This window comes from Nannospalax galili, unplaced genomic scaffold (genome assembly GCF_000622305.1).
Source record: "Nannospalax galili isolate Female #2095 unplaced genomic scaffold, S.galili_v1.0 scaffold1228, whole genome shotgun sequence".
Classification (NCBI taxonomy): Eukaryota; Metazoa; Chordata; class Mammalia; order Rodentia; family Spalacidae; genus Nannospalax; species Nannospalax galili.
In genome coordinates, this window is record NW_008358413.1 from 425,689 (window position 1) to 443,810 (window position 18,122).

The window sequence follows — 18,122 nt, forward strand, 5'->3', positions numbered from 1 at the left end:
AGCATTTAAAGGTTATACCTGATCTCTATTATGTTTTCCTTTACCCTCCTCCTTTCACCCCAGAGGGTTTTTTTAAATTATAGTAAAATACATAATATATAAAAACTTAGCCACACTATTTTAAGTACACAGTTCAGTGATATTCATTGGTCAGATAATTGTCACCAGAAACTGGATTCTTCACCCTCATCTTGTCAAACTGAAATTCTGAATTCATTAAGCTTCCTACTGTCCTCCCAGCAACCAACCTCCATTCTACTTTGTCTTCATGACTGTGACTATTCTAGATGCTTCACATACAGTGTTGACTCACACAATATTTATATTTTTTGTAACTGGCTTATTCCACTTTTCAAAATGCCCCAACAAGCATTCTTGTTGCAAATTTTATTTCTTTAAGGCTGAATATATTCCATTGTTATTTACATGCCATATCTTGTTAATCTATTTGTCCTTGTGACAGACTCCTGAACCACTTCCTCATGGCTAAGGTGAATAAGGCTGCTCTATGCCCTCCTTTCTAATCTTCCCTTCACTTATGTCCACTACCAAATATCATCCTGATACAGCAGGAAGAGGGTACAAAGCAAAGCCTTTCACCTTTCAAAAGAGCAGTTTAGGGTACTAAATGGAAAGGTTTTCCATTTGATTTTTAAATCAATAGATACTTATTAATGCTACTGTACTTGTCATAATATTGAGGTAATTATATAACCATGTATTAACTGTATTGATATACATATAATTTAAGTACATTATAAATCAATATAACAAAATTATGTAAGTTTCTAAATTTTTGAATGAATAGACCAAAACTGCCACATCCAGATTAGTATTTCCCAACAGCCAAAGAAGCTCCATGTTTATTGATTATTGAGAACATTCAAAGAAACTATAACCCCAGAATCACAGCTAGTCATATAAAACTGGCATCTAGGGCCAATAGCTCAACAATAGGAAATAGCTCATCAGGTAGAGCACTTGCTATATAAACCTGACAGCCTGAGTTTGATCCCCAGAATCCACCTAACGGTAGAAGACAGAACCAACTCCACAGTCTCCTCTGACCTCCACACACATGCCCCCACATCCACAATAGTAAAAAAAAAAAAAAAAAATCTCATTAACACAGGGTCAAGATAAGATGAAGTCATTAGGGTGAACATTAATCCAATACGACTGATGTCTTTTTTTTTTGTTTTTTGGTCTTTTTGAGACAGAAAAAATTCAAAGTCTGGCATCCATACTGTACCTGAGAGTCACATATCTATGTCAGTAAACTCTTACCGACCCAGTTTATTTTTAAAATAGCTTTGGACTAATTCTAGAGACAAAGCCTGCTGTTCAAGTATAATGATATTGCCACTAGAGATGAGACTCAGAAAAATGAACCACCAGATTTGAAGCCAATTTCAGTGGCGGTATTGATCTTCATTGCTCTGCCCTCAGCAGTCATCCTGAAACAATTCATTCCAATGTGCAGGATCTAGCATGTTGGGCATAAAATTACCTTTCAGAAGCATTTCTGTCATTTTGGTGCATGAAGCTTGTTTGGGTCCTATAGGTACACACAATAAAATGATTTAAAAGGCAAGCAGCTTGATGGCAAAGAAAGAGTTTCAGGCTGAGGCAACAATCATTTCCCTTATTTTACAAATGAACATTAGCTCTCATTAGGGAGTAGAGGCAAATTGAGAAAGGTGATTAAATCTGATGTGATGAGGTAGAGCAATTTATCTCCTTCCAGTGTACTAATACTTCCTTAATGCTAATTTCATACAACAAACGAACCACCGGATTGGAAAAATTCAAGGTCAAAAGATATTTTGCAGGGTTGGGCTCCTCCTCTGTCTCACATACTGGCTTTACCATTTACCCAAAAGCTGTACTGAATTTCTGGCCCAAGTGATGAATATAAAAGATGGTCTGACTCTTCAGATCACAACTAGGATGAGTGTTATCTTTCCTGAGAAGGGCTGAAACTGGTCCACTGCTACCTTTTCTTCCCTGGCTGGTTCACTATTTTCACTTCTGAAAGCCACCTGCTCTGCTTAGTCTCACATGAGGGGTGGAGATTTGCATTTGCCCCTATTCTCATCATGCAAAAGCATCCATAAGTCTTGACAAGAAGCTTAATAAAACCTTGTGAGGTCCCGGGGGACTAAAAGATCATGCTCTTAACAAATAATAATCTTAGGAGAGGAATACATATGTGACCAAAATTATGTGAAACACTAGGATAGTAAAACACAAGGCTGTTTTATTAGCTTTTACATCCTCCAATGTTGCTTCCCTGTTATTTCATATTCACATCTTATGCTAAGTCTTTGAGCAGTGTAATAAAAAGAAAAATATTATTTAATTATTTCCTGACAGGGGCTCCCCACTCCATAGACTTAGGCAAGTGCCAGAGGAAACATATGGGCTTTCTGCTGGGTACCTAAGTCTATAGCTTTGCCAACCACAGCCGAAGATAACATCGAGGTAAAGGTAGCCTCTTAGCAAAAGAAAAAAAAAAAAAAAAAAAAAAAAAAAAAAAAAAAAATTATGTTTAGGAGGGAAAGGGGGGTTTCGAGAAAATATTAAAAAAAACACAAAATATTTATTTGTTTAAAAAAAAAAAAAAAAAAAAAAAAACCTATGGTCTAGATGGGAATGGAGGTTTGCAGATGAAATTTAAAATAGGCCAATGACATCTATTGATTGTTCATAGCATCAAACCCCTTCTTGGGAACTTCAAGGAATCTGAACATAAGGTTCAACCTATGTCTTCAATGAAAGCAATTTTGCAAATATACACATTCAACCACTAATTACATGCATAGAAGACAAATTACCTGTAATCTCAAATCTTTCTATTTCGCTTTGTAACTTCCATTTGACTCAGTGACTCATCTTATTTTCATCAACATCTTTTATATTTAAGTAATTGATGATACTAGTAATAAGACAAGTACGTGTGGATTCACCATCCAACTTAGTAGACCACCAAAGCACTACCTTAATTCTCCTTTGTTGCCACCTCTACCTCCTAAATTCTCCAGTTTCCCTTTCCCTCACTTTACCTTTCCTCATAGTTTCACCATGGGCATATCCTTCAACAATGTTGCTCATTTTATTTCACAAGTTAACAAAACCATATTCTGTATGTGTTCCTCCCTAAAGCACCTTAAACAATGATATCTAAACTGAACATCACAGGAAATGAGGTAATATGTTGAACCAGTGCTTCGTATGGCTGGCTAGGGCTGTGCTGAGGTTTATCTAGCTGAGCAGTTGGGGAAAAGAAAGCTAAACAGTCTGGAGTGAACAGCCATGCAAAGATAAATATAGTACAATTTACCGTATCAAATATTTTCTCTTCCATCTTCCCCATAATAACCAGTATCCAGGTCGCATGAAAAGAAATGCCATTCTATTGCCCAGCATCCTCTTTTCCCTTTCTTGGAGACTGGGCTCTGAGTCATGGGCCCTGAACTTCTTGGATACTAAAGATATAAGTCAAGGACTGAATTTCACATAGAAGGCATCTGAGTGTTCTTACTTCTCTTAGGATTTCATGTCACAGAACATTTGAGTTCTACAATGGCAAAAACTGTAAAAAATCATTAGCTCTTCAGCTAAGATGACAAAAGCTAAGCAGTCTATGTCACCATTAGAATTGCTCAAAGGAAGGCAATAAACTGGGTGCAGTACTGTTTGCCTATAGTCCCAACTGTTCCTATAGTTCAGACATTCAAGGCTAGCCTGGGTAACATATTAAGACCCCATTGCAAGGAGGAAAAAAATGAGGAGAATAAATTCTAAGAGAATTGAGCCAATAACCTAGTGCTCAGATGAGTAAGTTTGATCATTCTCAAAGATAACAAATTAGCAAGGTACTAGCAGTGCCCACTCACACTCAGGTCCAAGCAACTTGAGACTTCCTTGTGTCCGTTTTAAAATGCCCAACTGGGAGACATTTCCCAGCGGCTTCAACTGACAACCTGGGTGAGGAAGGCACACTCACTTTCCATCAAATATCTGTTGGCCAACAGGCAGGGGCAGGGCACACCCACAAACATAAAGACCTTTGGCTAAGTGGGAATGTAGCTTCCAGAGTCTCATATCTGGTGTTTCAGTCATAGCCCAGAAAGAGAATAAGAGGCCCATGCACACCAAGCACAGAAGACGTTTTCCAGTCAAGTTTAAAGGTAAGATGGGGGAAAGCAGAGAGTGGAGCAAGGCCCCGCTGTAGAGGGATGGCGAGACTTGGAACGACAGATCACTTTATGCTCCTTGGTTTCACATACACCACTCTTTCTCTTAGTCTTTTTTGAAGAAGTGTATCTCTTTGGAATTACCTGGCCTAAGGAAAGCCCAAAGAGGAGTTTTCCCTACTTTGGGAATGAAATTTTTAAATCACCAGGATGCACATTGCAGGTGTGGAGGTAACAGAGGAATGCAAATCAGCAGATTCCCAAAGGAGAGCACTGCCAGGTTGGACATCTGCACTTCTGTCAGTACCTCTCTCTCACCTCCTATCTGAGTGGGGCTCCCTGGGTTTCTTGGCAGGAGTTAGGAATATTAGGTAAACAGTGCCAGAAAAGAAGAGCTCTATGTCAGAGATGTATTTATACAAGAATCATGTTCCAGACCTACCATCAAGGGGACAGATACCTCAAAAGAGCAGCACAGCAATGGGGAGGCAGCTTTGGAGTCAGGAAGCTACTGTAAGCCTAGGATACTTTGCTTATAAACAGGGATGATATAAATACCCACATCTCAGTGCTGTTTGAATGAGCTAATACACAGTGCAAAGAAGCAACCTGGCATAAAAGTTCTCAATAATACTTCTCAAAACCAGTGATTTTTTTCAAAAGCATGAGCTCAGAACAAATGAAGGGAAAAGCACATGCCAAGGTACTGTATTTAATATTTTTGACACAAAATATTACGGTTTCTAGGCTTTCTTCTACAATTAAATCATTTTTTAAAAGCCAGCTATGAATAATGACTAAAGAATAAATATAAGAAAAACTATTCATGAACACCAAGTATATGAAAGTCAACTTTAAAACACAAAACTTAGTATAAAGAAGGTCTATGGAGGAATAAAAACCAAAGCTTGGAAGGGCAAGGAAACAGGAGGATACTACATATCCTAAAGAAATGTGATTTAATTACAAGAACCTTCTGCAACATTTCTCACAATATCAACTTAAATGTTCATCAAATGAGAATGGTGGGGACTGGAGAGATGGCTCAATGGTTAAGAGCTCTTGCAGAGGACATAGCAGCTAATTAACAACCAACCTTAACTCTAGTACCAGGGACTCTGACACCCCCTTGTGGCTTTTAATTAAATTTTTAAAAAATTTTAAATGAGAATGGTTAAAAATGTTGTGGTACATCTATTACAAGTTCATATTATACAGCCATTAAAATGGTAAAATTGAACAGGCCTAGATATATTTGTAGTCCCAGCACTCAGAGGTTGAGGCAGGAGGATAGCCAGAAGTTAAAGTCCACCCTGAGCTACATAGCAAGTTCTAGGTTAACCTCAGAAATATAGTAAAACAGTCTCAAACAAACAACAAAAAAAATAAAAATGCTTCGTGTTTCAGGAAAAATTAGCCATAGATTACTATTTAGAATAGAATATAAAACACTGATAACATTTTTAAAGTAGATACTGTAAGTCTATAAAGTAGCTTTGTCTTACAGAAATAAAATGCAAACCATAGAGCTGGAGATGTAACTTAGTGGTAGAGCCCTGGGCTAGCATACCTGAGACTCTAAGTTCCATCCCCAGCGCTGCAAAAAATATTTTTTTAAAAATAAGTAAAACCCAAACTACAAATGTAAGGCAAACAAGGATCATTTTCTCATAACCGACTATCATGGTTGGTGTCAGCTGTCAACTTGACACACCTGGGAAGAGGGAGCTCAACTGGGGAACTTCCTCTATTGGTTTGGCCTGTGGCCATGTCTGTGAGGCATTTCTGGATTGTTGAGTGATGTGGGAGGGGCCAGCCAACTGTGGGCAGTGCCACCCCTGAGCAGGTGGGCCTGTGTTGAATAAGAAAGTAGGCTGAGCACAGGCCAGAGAAGCAAGCCAGTAAGTAGCATTCCTCCATGGTCTGTGCTTCAGTTCCTGCTCCAGATTCCTCCCCTGAGTTCCTGCCTGACTCCCTCAAAGATGGACTGTCACATGGAAGTGTAAGGTGCAATAAACCCTTCCCCTCACCCCAAGTTGTTTTTGGTCAGTGTTTTATCACAACAGAAAGCAAACTAGGATACTATCTTAAGAAAAAAATATATCAAGTAAAATATTTTAGCCCAATATACACAAAATTATTTCAACATATTTCATATTTAATATTATGCATATTCGGGGCTGGAGAGATGGCTCAGCAGTTAAGAACACTGGTTATTTTTGCAGAAGACCCAGGTTTGAATCCCAGCACCCACATGGCAGCTAACAACTGTCTGTAACTCCAGTCCCAGGGGATCCAACAGCCTCTTTTGACCTCCGCGTGCATTGCACGACACGGGTATACTTACCTCCATGAATACACGCATACACATAAAAATAAAAATAAATAAAATATTTTAAAAAATAAAATTATGCATAGTCACACTTATTTTTCTTCATAAGTCTTAGATAGCTGGTATATTCTCTTACAGTGCATCCCAACTTGGACCAGTGTCTTTTCAAGTGCTCAGCAGCCACATATGGTTATTTGCCTGACAATATGACCCAGAGACTATACATTAACAGTAGCTGCTTCAGACACAAGACAAAGGGCCTTTGTCTTTCCTGTATTATATGAATTGTTGCAATAATCATTTGTATCTAGAGAAAAAAGGGAACATTGTGAAAAATGCTTTTTAATTTTCTTTTTAAAGCTATAATAAGGGACCAGAGAGCACAGCTTAAATTTAAAACGTCTTTCAAATTGTTCTCACTGCTTCCTCCCCTGGGGTGGAGGGTAAGAACCTGTTCTCCCAAACCTTGGTTGTCTACCACTCTAGCGGTTGTATGTGTATAGTATTCCTTCACTTCCTCACTCACCAAGTCCACTTGTGAGCAACACCAAGAGTTGGGGAAAAAAATGCCCCAGTGCTGTAACACTAGCACGTAACGACAGCCACCCAGTGCCTTGACTAAGGGGAAAGCAAACCAATGAACAACTAACTGCCAAGCCTGTACGGTGTGCTAGAAATGGTATGTGGACTGGTGCACACAATCTTCTAATGATCTTCCCATGAGGCAGGCAGCACCCTGGTTTTTCAGAGAAAGAAATCAAGACTTAGAAAGTCTCTGCTCCAAGGTGTCAGAGCTGAGAGCCTTTAAGTACAATATCATGATCACAAAGGCCAGGACAGGCACACCGAGGCCAGACTCTCACTCAAATTACTATGTTGAGACAACTGTATTTCCCCAAGTAAAACTCCAGGCACTTTTTATTCAAAAGAATTATAAATCTCAACTCTAATTTCTGTCCTAAGTTAATCATATCTTAAATAATTTTCACTTATACAAACCTCTGTCACTCCACACTCACCATGTTAAAATCAAGAATTATCCTGTACCAGCCTGATATGTATATTTCTGTGCATACTTTCAAGCTGAAACCTGAAGGTCATATTTGACTTGTCTTCTTCCCTTACTCCTCATAATCAAAAATGTGAGTCTCAGTAACCTTTAACTATAAAGAATAGCAAATAATAAGCAAAGCTTGTATTCCTATCTTAGTTTATAAATTCTGTTCAACATAGGGAAAATGAAAGACATTGCCTTAAGCAAGAGACCAAAGAGATCTTATCAGTAATGAGACACCCTGATATCACCTATCCTGAGATGACACAGAGAGCTATTTCTGAAACGTTCTTACTAAAAATTCTCAACATCCATCTAAGCATGAGAAGACTTTGGACACACCAAGTTGAAAGACACACCCAAGTTACAGAATAAGTGGCCAATACTCTAGAAGTGCCCATGTCACAAAAGACAACCACAAAGGCACTGAGCAAATGTCAGCACAGAAAAGTCAGGGAGCTACACACTAAAAGCCTGGGATCGACCCTAAAGGAGATCCTAGCCCAGGAAAAAGGGCATTAATGGAAAAGCTAGTGACATTCCAGAGAGGTCTCTAGATCATTATATAATCAGTTCCTAGTATTAAATGACTCGATTTTGGTTATCTGAGTGTTAAATTAGGGACATCTGGAAAAATATCAAAAGGAACTACACTTTGTTTTAGTGGGTTGTTTTTGTTTTATTTTGGTTTTTGTTTGGGGGTTTGTTTTGTTTTTGAGAAAAGGTCTTTCCCAGACTGGCCTTGAACTCACCATCCTCCTGAGGAGTATTAGAATTACGGGCATGCATCATTACCCTGGAGTTGAACTGTGCAATTTTTGCAACATTTATGGAAGTCTAAACTTACCTCAAAATGGTTTTAAAAATAGTGCTATTTCTATCCCCAAATATACCTAAACCATTCCTGTCCCCACACTCTCTCTCCCTGCATTCATTTCTGACAGTATTCTCCCTTATGTATTCCAGTCCTATTCATTCTTCATGTCCTGTTGCCCAGGAAGAAGCCCTCCCTGCACTACAGCCCACCAGACCAACACCCTACAGAGGGTGTATAACTCAGGGGCCTGCACTCTTCTAGTGGTTTCATCACCAAAGGTTTCCAAAATGTTGATAATGGCTTCTCTTCTACAAGGATCCTAATGGGGAGATGAAACATCACATAAATTACCACCAGGGGAGGGCAAAAAAGAGCCTCTTCCATGAGTACAGATGAGGCCAAACCACTTGAGTTGTCTGACATCTACCCCAACAAGTCACTATGAGTTATGGGTTAATTTGGATTTCCAGAGTCAGATCCTGAGATAAGGTTCCCACTCAAGAGATGTGGCAGGAGCAAAGCCTGGAAAGGGAGTGGGGAGTGGAACAGGGAAAGGAAGGAGATATAATATTGAGGAAAGTACAAAGGCAAGTTTCCTGGGGCTCAACCCTACAAAAGAATTCTGCCATAGAACGGGTCGTGGCTTGGAGGTATACCAATTTTCAAAGCAAGGGCAATGAACGAACACTGTTACCCTCCCACTGTTCATGGACTCTCATCCTTTGTAGAGGATGTAAACTCTTGGGCTCCCAGGCAAAGACAGCTACAGAAAGTATTGACGAAGTGGCACAGGAGGAGGCTCTTGAGACTGAGCAAGTACAGAGACAGTTAACAGGAAGAGAGTGTAGGGGAGGTGAGGTAATAGGGACAGCATCTGGTCCCAAGGATCTTCAAGTACTTTTCAAGTCTGCAACACCATTCATCTCTTTTCAGAATGAAGGGCAACATGCAGATGACAAGAGTGAAAAACTGAATTATCTGTTCCTCCAATGGTGAGGGTAGATACTGAGGAAGCAGGGAACTCTTGTTGCCTTAGAGACTAATACTTGGGGAAGCCTACTTACTTGAGGTACAGGTAAGGGAAAGCTAAAAGACATCTGCTCCAAAATCATAGGAATTTTATTTTTCAAAGGAGTGGCATTCCAACTAGAACTCTTAGTAAAGGTTCCTGGGCTCAAAGCTGAGGGTGTATCAGCCAGTAGAGTAAGCAAGCAGCACTCAAAACTGGGGCTTGGAGTGTTCTCAGTGCTTGCCTAGTACGAGCAAGGCCCTGATTCCATCCCCAGCATTTGAAGAAAAATGAAATATATATATATATATATATATATATATATATATATATATATATACACACACACACACACACACACATATATTACATCTGAAACTATATATTCATTTCACTCATGAAAAACTACCTACCAATTAAATGCCAAACAGGAAACGGGATTATCTGAGAACAATGGCTTAGCTCAGGACTTCCCAGTCACTTTGCTGACTATAGTCAAAGTATGCATAAAATGTCATTCTTTAAAATAGATAAAATAGCAGTATTGACATTTTAATCCAGAATAACCCTCTACAAATTGTACTATCAGGCCTGAAGGAAAGATGCTGCATATATTTTAAACCAGACAATTTTCTGCAATCATCATTATCAAATCATGATCACCATGCTAGTACATGCTTGGGCCTCTTTCTTAGACCTACAAAATCAAGCCAACATTGTCTTTTCTACTGGGTTGGAAACCAACCACTAACACTTTTCATATATACAACGCTTCTGACAACAGGACCCATCCTCCACTTCACCTCTCTATAAGAGAAAATGGGGGTGAATCACCTTGACATCACCCTGAAAAGTGTCTGGCACTACCTCAGATTTTCTTTCTCCATTCTTACTACAAAGAGAACATTTCTCAAGGGTCAGGTGTTGGGTGTTCTGCAAAAAGAATTGTCTTTGTCAATGAGAAGTGTCCTTTGTTAGTTCCAAAAATCAACAATTTCCCCTGAAATTTATAATTTTCCTGAAATTTATACACACACACACACACACACACACACACACACATACACACACAAATGAATATGAACCTGACACTGAGGAGCAAAAACGTAAAGGGGAAAAGTATTTGAGTTACTAGAATTAGTATGCTACGTTATTACCAAGAACTATTTAATACTTATAAGGGAACACTGGTTATTTCAATAATACAGCAAACTGAACAAATCATCTCCCCAAGAAACAAAATGAATCTGAGTAGCTGGCACCAGGTCTCTGTATAATTTATGATTCATATGCACACTGATAATCCAGCCTGGCAAGTAGGGTTATAATGGTTAGGAAACAACCTGTTTTCTCATACTAATGGGTAACTCTGCCAGAAAGAGCAACAACTGCTCAACATGAAAACTGGGAAGCTAGTGCTTAGCCACAGAAAATCTCCTCGACTTTAGATTCAACAACCTAAAAATAAGTAAGAACCAGAAACCCATTAACAACATGAAGTGCAGTCCACCAGCTTTAAAGAGAAACTCTTTTCATTTTGGCTTAATTACACCAAACCCTCACACCAGTGAAACTACTCTACACCTTCTTGGTTCTTCCAAGGTCCTTTCCTGGTGACACTAGTTTTGTTCACAGCTCTAGAACTCAAGAAAAAGTAACTGAAGCCTCTCAAGTTCAAACTCCCACTAATTCACCATTCGCATTAACATGCAATATATTGACTTCTAACTAAAATTCAAATTGTTTCCCCTCCAAGTGGTCTATCTTTAAAAGCAATCCACTATAAATGTTTTGTTTTTCTAAACTAGAGCTGCAGAACTTGAGTGTTTTCAATAAAATTCATTAGTGTCGCATAATGCCACAATCACATACTGTCACTCAAGGACTTTATGATACACTGCATGAACTTGAGTTGCTTATTTCACTTGTACAGCCTGTAGCTCCACGAGTTGTCATGGAACACAGTTTCAGCTCTGCACACTAGGCTCAGTTTGTTTTTCCCTGCCTCACTTATTTCCAACCTCCAGACTAGGCTCCTGATAAGCCTCTCAGGGTCAGAGCTGAAAGCTGGAACTCTAAAGGCTCCTTCGCAGACTCCCACGGGGAAAAGAGGTGGGGTGCCTTTCCCAAGCCAGCACTGCCAAAGAGTTCCTGCCCTGGCCCGCACCTTCTCCACGCCTCTCCTGAGAGACTGGTACCCATGGGTGATCGCTGCCAGGGTTCCAAAAGCAGTATGCAAAGCAGGCCCCGCTCACAACCAGGTGACACTCTTCATGACCACCCTGAGAACGTCAACCCTTGCGGACCCCATCCCCCGATCCGCCTCCCGAGAAAAAAAGAGATTTAAATTTTTTTCAGATAGGTCACCACCCCAGGAGCTGAAGGGCTCCCCCACGCGCTGGACTCCAGCGAGCGCTCTCCAGGTGAGGATGCGGAAGTGCCTCTTCCTACCCCGCCCAGACCTGTTGGCCAGGCCGGTGTATCAGGAATTGCACACTCACCCCCTCGACTCCCAAACACTCCACACGCACGCGCGTACACACCACCCCTCTGCACCAAGACTGTCAAACATGTCCCAGCCACCAGAAAAGACGCACAGGAAAACCAGGCATCCGGACATCCGAAACACTTTTCAGGGAGCTTGAGAGGGCGATTCGAGGCCCTTCCTCGCTCACCTCCTCCAGCAGAGTGAGCCGACGCCAGGGAAGCGGTGGTCGGTCCCTAACTTTAATCACAGCACCTGCCGCGGAACACCCGCGACGCGGGGGCCGCACCTGTTTCCTGATCCTGAGTACTGAGCCCCACACGCACGCCCATCCTGACCTTGAAGACATTCGAAGTCCTCCACTCCACCTGCTCTACATCACTCCAACCCCCTCCCACAAGAGTTCATAGCCCCAAAGGGGACGCCTCGAAATGCCCAACACCGGCGAATTGAGAAGACACGCTTCGCTGGGATCCCCAGAAACCCGTCCAGCCCCTCTCCACCCCACAGCCTTCGCCCCTCTTCCAGCCGCTGCACCTCTCCCACCAGGCTGGCTCCTCAGGCCTCTCACTCCCAAGTTCAGGATCCCTACTTTGTCACGTGCGAAAAAAAGGCTATTTAAGGGGCGCTGGGCGCTGCAGGGGACCTGGAACAGAGAGAGACAGAGAGAGAGACCGAGAGAGAGACCAAGAGAGAGAGAGACCGAGAGACCGGGTGTCCCAGGAGGCTGACGCCCTGTCCTCAGCCCCCCGCGGGCGGATACGCCCCCAAGGTTCGGGGCCTGGAGAAGACCAGGAGGGAAGGCGGCGATAGCCCGGGCGGGGGACAGAGACTGTTAGGCGGCCAGTCGGTGCTGGGCGCTCCCGGAACAGTCAAACTTTCTCCGCCACCGAAGTTGGGGCGCAGGGGACGGAGGCCGCAAGGAGGCGGGCAGGGAGGCGGCAGCGAACCGCTGCGAAGGGGACCCCGAGCGCGCCTTGCCGCACCTGTGCCGGGCCCGCACTCACCTGGCTGTACAGCTCGCTGACCGACATGACCCCGAGTCGGGCCGGAGCCCGGGGCGCCGCGCTACGCCAGCCGCACTCGCTAGAACCGGGCTGGGCGCCGGGGCCCCGCTGCTCGCTGCCCCTGCGCCTCTCAGTCCACCTCCCGCCCGCCTGGCGCCATGTTCCTGGACCGGCCGAGAGTTCTCTCCTCTCCCTCCTTCTGTGGACCTGCGGGCGCCGAAGCCGGCTGGCTCTTGCCCGCGCGACCTTTACTCCAAGGCGGCGGCGCTCTACGGCCGGTGGGAGTTGTGGGAGGGCGGAGAGGAGGCGCGCGGCGCTCCCGGCTCAGGTATGGGGAGGAGGTGTGGGTGCGGACTCTCTGCTGTGGAGGGAGGACCCGCGCGTCACCGCGGGCGGCCGCAGCCTTTGCGCCCTCCGCGCCCCCGCCGCCACCGGGTCCTCGGGCCGGGGGCGGGGCCGACGGGGAGCTGCGCCCCGGGAGCTGGCACGTGCCGCCCCCTGCTGGACGCCCTGCACAAGCCGCACAGGTGTGGACCGGGTGTGCGCACCTGCAGTACCAAGCTCCGCTCCACTTGGGGTTTGCTGGACAAAGGTTGGGCAAAGCTGCGATGGAGCCAAGAAAAGGGGGGAAGGTAACTGAAAAGTGCGAGCGAGCGCGAGAGAGATCCTGGAAGGCCCCATACTTTTTCTCTCGATTGTATATGGTTGTATTCAACGTTTTCATTATTAAAACCCGATTATGTCATAGTTCAATATTAAGGTGATTTAAATGGACACCAAAGATCGTCTCCACCAAATGAACTTCCTATGCTGAAACCCTGATCAGAAAAGGAGGGTTTCTCCCTGGGGAACATGAACAGTTTCACCCACAGCCTCCAACTAGGCTGCAAAAGCCTCTCAGAAGATGGCTGTTGTAGGGGGGAACGTCTCCCGTTCAGTTGTCGCTGGTCCGTCTGTTCCTCCTTACCTTATTTGTTTTCCTCTCTTTTGCCTGTGGTTCTTGGCTACCTATAACAACCTTATAGATCTTTCCCAATTTCCAACGAAATTTAAGCATTTCAGCCCAAAAGGGAAAGTGATTGTCAGAAGTCCCGGGAGGGAGAGCAGAAGAAGAGACACAGGCTTGGGATTCAAATGATGACACTTGACCTTGAGTGTGGCTTTCACTTAGAGGGTGCACCTGTGCCAGCTGGGGCCTTTGTACTGCAGCACTTTTCCGGGAAGGTGACACTCAGATGCACTCCACAATGGAATCACTTAGGGAGCTTTGAAAGTTTCAAAGAATATGCCCCTACCCAGAATTCTGATATATTAGTGAATGGCGGGGCCTGAATTTTTAAGTTACTCTGAATTATAAAATTGCTACTTTCAGGGTTGACAGATACAATGATGAAAACTCAGGCAAGTCTCTGGCTATGAGATGGAAGCACACACATCACCAGCAAGACCTTAAAGAAATGGCTCAAACATGTTTCTCTCTAAAAGATCTTTCTGCGAGACTGAGAGGGTGGCTCAGTAGGAAAGTACTTACCTAGCATTTGGGAAGAAGACTTGGGTGGGATCCCAGCACCAAAATCTTTTTAAACTTCCTGCATAGTTGTCCTTGGATTTTAGATGTTATTAAACTGTGACCCCCCCCCCCCCACTGAAGCCAGCCATCAGCAGCACCCTGGAGCTTGTTAGAACTACAAATTAGGGTTAAGGAGCCAGAGAACACTTGCCTAGCCAGCACATAACCCAGGGCTTCACTGGAGACCTACTGAATCCGAAACACTGGGGGTGGGGCCAAAACTCCGTTTTCACCATCTCCTAAGTAGGAAAGGACCCTTGCCTACAAGCACACACTGCAGTAATGCCCCACCAGCTATCCTAACTCTCAGGCAGCAACTCTTGCCCAACTGGTTCCTGACTTTTTCCCTCGTCTCCTTTCCTTCATTTACTTTCGCTGAGTCCTTCCATAATTCACTGGTTCACAACATTTTCTGCATATTACAACCACTTTTAAACAGATGCCAGGCTCCCTCTTGCAGAATTCCAATTTAACCCATCTAGAGTGTTGCCCTGAATTTTAAAGAAATTGTTTTTGTTTGGATTGGGTTTTGTTTTGTTAGCTTAGGGTCTCACTATGTAGCCAAGGCTATCCTCAAACTCAAGATCTTCTTGCCTCAATCTTCAAAGTACTGGGAAGGCTGTTGTTCCCTGAGATTTTTTAAAGCTCCCAGGTGGTTCTAAGGGTAGCCAAGGTTAAGAGTTACTGCTTTGGACTGGGGTTGTAGCTCAGTGGCAGAGTGCTTGCCTAGCATGTGCAAAGCTCTGTGTTTGACCCCAGGAGTGTGTGTGCGTACACACACACACACACACACACACACACACACACACACGCACACAGCGGCAGAGTCAGTTTCAGTCTTTCCAGTCTGGGTCCCACTTAGCCCCGTCCTATGGGACTTGCTTTCTCCTTATAAATCATGGGGTGGTATTTAATTCCACCTACCAAAAGGCTTGTTTTCCCAGCCTTTCTAACCACATCTTTTGAGCATCCTTTTCTGGCCCTTCTTCCTCCAGATTCCTGAAGAAAAGTGTGCCTATTTCCTGTAACATCTTTCTCCTCTTCCAAGGCCCCTATTTTCATCTTTCAGTGTAATTCTAGCTCTCAAATTTAATATGAGCCCAACTCTAGACCCATCTTTCCACCTGCCAGTGGGATCTAGTACCAACCCAAAACCCATTCCTTCTCCCCACACTCCACTCAGTTCCAAGTCTCTGGCTCCCATAATACCTGGCACAAATTAAAAGCTCAATTCATTTAGCTGAACTGTATCACATCCCTGAGGGGAATGTTGGCCTTACCCAGAGCTTTGTGAATGTCTAATCCTACAATCAGATATAGTTGTTCCCTCATTTGAATAATAGTAATGACATTTTAAGATTTAATTTACCCCAGGAAACAAGCTGAACACTTTACTCCTGTATTTTGTTGAAGTCTTGATATGATGCAACCTTATAAAAGAGGAACATTAATCCTGATTCACAGATGACTAAAGTGAGACTCAAAGGAGAGGCAGTGCAAAACATTGTAGAGCAGAGGGTTAGTATTTGATTACTCTCTAGAGTCTAAGCACTTGCTTTTTTTAAACTAATACTATGACTTGAACTTATGGGCATATATCAGAATTAAGGGAAAAATCAAGAGATTCAAATTCAGGTGGTTCAGGGTATGGTCAATTAGTATGAGTGTTAAATAAGTATCCCAGGTTCAATAGGACCACTTGGGTATGGAAACATTAATATATGCTCCATGGCTTCTCAAAGTAGAGAAGATATCTGTTCAGAATGCCTTGGTCCTTCAACTAACAGATGCACACATAGGAACAAGAAAGAGTTTTAAACTTTCAAAGCATTACTTACAGCTCCCTTAGTGGTCTGTGTTGCATGTGTATCAATATCCCATTCTCCTCCCCACCACTGGCTTGAAGGCTCTTTAAAGCAGGGACCAAACCTGACCCATGTTCGTGTCATTGTGCACGCTGGATAAATTAAAATAAGTGTTGAGGCTGGGCATGGTGGGGCACACCTTTAATCCCAGGACTCAGAAGGCAGAGGCTGGTGGATTTCTGTGAGATGGAGGCCAGCCTAGTCTACATAGTGAGTTCCAGGCCAGCTAGGGCTAAGTGTTGAGTCAAATCTAAAGGAAGTTCTGCTTATTAAAGGGAGAAAAAAAGAGGTTACCAGGCAGGAAAAAAAAAATGAGTACAAGCAAAGAAAGGAAAGGGGGAAGGGAGAATTCAACTACAAAGAAATCTTTTTATTAACTGTGACTTAGTGAAAGCGATTTCTAAAACTAGAAATCAATATTCAGTGATAGTTAAAATTGTTTTCTTGGGGCTGGAAAGACAGCTCAGCAGTTAAGAGTGCTTACTGTTATTGCTGAGGACACAGGTTTTGTTCCAGCACCCAATTCAGGTGGCTCACAACCACCGATAACTGTAGTTCTAGAAGATTTACTGCCCTCTGGCCTCTGAAGACACCTGCATGCATGTGATGCACGTAAACTCATGAAAAGACACACACATATGTACACATAAATAAAAATAATAAATACAATATTTTTAAAATGGTGGTACATGCCTTTAATCCCAGCACTTGAGAGGCAGAGGCAAGCGGATCTTTGTGAGTTTGAGACCAGCCTGGACTACATAGTTCCAGGACAGCTGGGGCTACAAGGAGACCCTGTCTCAAAAAGACAAAAAAAATATTAACTTTTATTTTATGTGTATGAGTGTATTGCTTGCATGTATGTAAGTGTACGTGTGTCATGCAATGCCTGAGGAGGTCAGATCCCCTGGAACTAGTTACAGATGGTTGTTAGCCACTATATGGGTTCTGGGAGCTAAACCTGGGTCCTCTGGAAGAGCAGCCAGTGCTCTTAAGCACTGAGCCATCTCTCCAGCCCCCAATAAATACAGTATTTTAAAATTGTTTTCTTATATTCTCTCCTCTACAGAACAGAATCATATCTTCTCTCCTTTCCACTTCAATTTAAACTGCACACACATTCATGGAAAAGTACAGAAAGCACACTAGAACTCACTGTCCCTGTCTTGGCTGAGGGATAGGCAAGCAGAAACAGTAGGGGACAGAAGCAGGAGTGCTGAGGGTCAGGGAGTCTCATTCTTGGGTCGTCACTCCTGCTTCTCCTTCCATCACTTTGCAGGTTCCAAATTTTTGCTGCAGAGCTCTGAGCTGTGCTTCTTTCTTCCACTGGTTCTTCTACTGAATGAATGTTGGAAGTGCTGTTTTCTACCCACACAGCATGATTTCTCCCCTATCTTGCTCACATCTTTGTCCAACAATATGTGTCCTACATATCAGAAAATGAGCAGCTTAGGCTTTTAGAAAAATATTTTATTTAGTATTTTAATAATAAATGTGGATGAACTTGCACTGAGGGACATCTGGGTATACAAACTAGACTCAATAGGCCTTAACATATATGACAGAATGCACAAAATTCAGTGGGAGGGTTATGAGAGGGTGCATATGGGGGAGGGGGTATAAAGATGATTAAGGTTTTTTGCATGAAATGCCCCAAAATTCAATTAAAAATATATAGAGAAAAAATTTAAATTTATCTTAATTTTATGTGTATGAGTGTTTTGCCTGAGTATATGTAAGTGCACCACATGTGTGCAATGCTCACGGAGGTTGGAAGAGGGTGT

At 43.0% G+C, this 18,122-nt stretch overlaps 1 protein-coding gene across 2 annotated transcripts in view; it reads right to left on the bottom strand.

The window, feature by feature from the left end:
* Positions 1–12,938, bottom strand: part of Myo5b (myosin VB) — a 361,461-nt gene extending 348,523 nt beyond the window's left edge. For both annotated transcript variants that reach the window (XM_029557950.1, XM_029557949.1), the window contains exon 1: positions 12,904–12,938. In XM_029557950.1, coding sequence (XP_029413810.1) covers positions 12,904–12,930 — 27 coding nt within the window. In that variant the 5' untranslated portion in view covers positions 12,931–12,938. The remainder of the gene's footprint in view (positions 1–12,903) is intronic.
* Between the last annotated feature and the right edge of the window lie 5,184 nt (positions 12,939–18,122).